The sequence below is a fragment of the Montipora capricornis genome, chromosome 4 (assembly GCF_036669925.1).
Source record: "Montipora capricornis isolate CH-2021 chromosome 4, ASM3666992v2, whole genome shotgun sequence".
Taxonomy (NCBI): domain Eukaryota; kingdom Metazoa; phylum Cnidaria; class Anthozoa; order Scleractinia; family Acroporidae; genus Montipora; species Montipora capricornis.
Genome location: NC_090886.1, coordinates 10,257,047 through 10,259,546, shown reverse-complemented (window position 1 = coordinate 10,259,546; position 2,500 = coordinate 10,257,047). Strand labels below are relative to the sequence as shown.

At 39.7% G+C, this 2,500-nt stretch overlaps 1 protein-coding gene across 1 annotated transcript in view; it reads left to right on the top strand.

Moving 5' to 3' along the window:
* The window catches only part of LOC138046079 (adhesion G protein-coupled receptor L4-like), an 87,067-nt gene that overhangs the window by 82,070 nt on the left and 2,497 nt on the right, over window positions 1-2,500 (top strand). Inside the window, exons 20-21 of the mRNA XM_068892758.1 lie at window positions 786-922; window positions 1,672-1,926. Of these exons, the coding sequence (XP_068748859.1) occupies window positions 786-922; window positions 1,672-1,926 (392 nt within the window). The remainder of the gene's footprint in view (window positions 1-785; window positions 923-1,671; window positions 1,927-2,500) is intronic.

The window sequence follows — 2,500 nt, the reverse complement described above, 5'->3', positions numbered from 1 at the left end:
TCTTTGTTTAGAGGCTCATGTTCACTCAAAAGAGATTGCGCGTCGCCTTGACTTTCGCACAGACGCAAAATCCGAAAATCACCAACGAGTACCCAATCAAAACGCTGGAACTGTTTCAAAACAACGACACAAGCGCGCAATGTCTTTTGGGTGAACATGGGCCTTGAACGCGTATATGAAGCGAAGTATTTCGAAAGTTCGGCAGTTTAGAGACAAGACTAAAAGTTGTGAACCATGAACTTAAAACCTTTTGTGCTTGCCGTGCTTATGTCACAGAAGACAAACTGTCTGTTTTTTTTAACAGTCTCTTTATTTTTATAGCAATACATTTAACTTGCGGTGCAAGCATTATCTACTGCACTAACATTACAGTACTTACAACTTGCATTACCATACTATACTATAATTACATACACCAAAAATCCAAGCTTCAGAAGAACATGTGAGACAAATGTAACTTACACACTGATCTGTAAATTGCTTTTATTTTTTTCCACTGCCCAATTTGCTGTTACGAAAAGCTAGGAAGGTTTCGAAATAGTAACTGCATGTTAAATAGTTTTGATATTCAAGATCACACGAGCGTAGCTTCCATATGATGGTCCGTGCTAATCAGAAATATCTTGTAGTTTTTTACTAAGTACTGTCAGTGCTTGATAACTGTTTCTTACTCAGTAGCCGGAAAAAAGCAATCCATTGATTTTTTGCAAACAACAAAACCTTCAATTGCCGCTTCTGTGATTCTAAATCACTATAACACGATGATTTCCCTTCTTTTAAAACAGGTTTTCCAGCCATCATCGTCGCCATCTCGTTAGCCACTACACAAGCTGTGGGGTATGGTAACGCGCACGCGTGCTGGCTTGATGTTTCCAGCGGACTAATATGGGCTTTTATTGCACCTGCAATAACCGTCATTTTGGTCAGTAAAAATTCCTTACGATATGAATCTAAGAATACATATGGAACGCTCACAGCTAGCCTCCTCTTTCTTATAAACGGAAGCGTGGTTCTCACAAGTAACGAGGGGGAGAAATTCAAGAACGCGCATGCGCTAGTGAGGAAGCCGCCGACACTCATAAGAACGCTAATTGTGGTTATTCTTATGCTTATTATATGCTTATTCTTATGATGGTGTTGTTTTAAGTGAGCACATGAGCGTAAGACTGTGAGCCAATCGATTAAATGAGTGTTGGGACGAGAGGGAATGGTCGCAAATTACGTTCTGCGCATTCGTATGATCCTGTGCCTATGTTGGGGGTGTCCCCAACATAGCACGAAGCTTCTTATGCTTATCCTTGGATCGCCAATGAGGACTAGGCTTAAATGGTTGCGTTCATACAGTCTTTCGTTTATTCGTTCATTCAGTCTGTCAATCAGTAAATCATTGATTCTTTGATGATTTCATTTCGTTCGTTCCTTCAGTTCAGTTCATCATTCATTCTTTCATAAATTCATTTTACTCGTTCAGTCAGTTATTCGTTCAGGAATTTGTTGATTCGTTGATTGAGGAATTCGCTGATTGATTGATTGATTCATTGGATCATAATGTATTCCCCCCTCCTCAAATTTTGTAGAAACTAGATGTAGCTCAAAGTTCGAAGACTTTGCCATCCCATATAAGATCTAAAGGCCACACTGTTAATAGATTGTGAACGGTCCCTTTCACAGGTAAATATCGTGGTATTCATCTTAGTTATTCGTCAAATGATGGGCACGAGACGCGTTCAAAACAAGACACAAAAAGAGAAAGTCAAAGTTGGTGTCAAGGCCTCCGCGGTCATTCTTCCTTTGCTTGGAATCACGTGGCTGTTCGGACTCCTTGCCTTCAATTCAGCTACTATCGCTTTCAAGTACATTTTTGCCATCGCCAATTCTCTACAGGGGCTTATGATTTTTATTTTCCATTGTTTGCTAAATAAACAAGTAAGAAACCAAACTCCGCTGCTTATTTATTGTAAATATTGGTCGAATATTGTTTTCTGTTTTGTCTGTAGCAATCTGTGTTTTGGGAGTTAAAATGATAATGTACTGGCATGCGCATCGTTTAGTGTTTAAACTCGGCAGATTCTCACGATTGACTATTTTTCGCGGCCTCGCGGAGCGTATATGTATATATATTTTTTACCAAAATGTTCCCGCATACTGGAGAAAGTGTGTCTGTCTGGCAGTGCGTTTCTCTTAGCTTTTTTCTCGCGTATGCAGCGGACTTTACCTCTTCTGGTGTCCGAAGCTGTAAATAGAGAGTTAAACTATTGGAACAGATGCAGACCTCTTTCTTCTTCAGGAGCCCTAATTCGCTAGGAGCTTCCTGGTTTTCTTTTAAACGTATTGCTACTAATATCATGATATCATGATTCTCCTTGTTGACTGGCAAATTTAAAGCGCGGAAGAAATTGAATACAAAATAAGCGCGATCATTATTGATGTTCCGGAATGCATATTTTGATAAACTCCCGAGCCTCTTATAGTAATGTTACTCGTGACGTCATCCACTGTT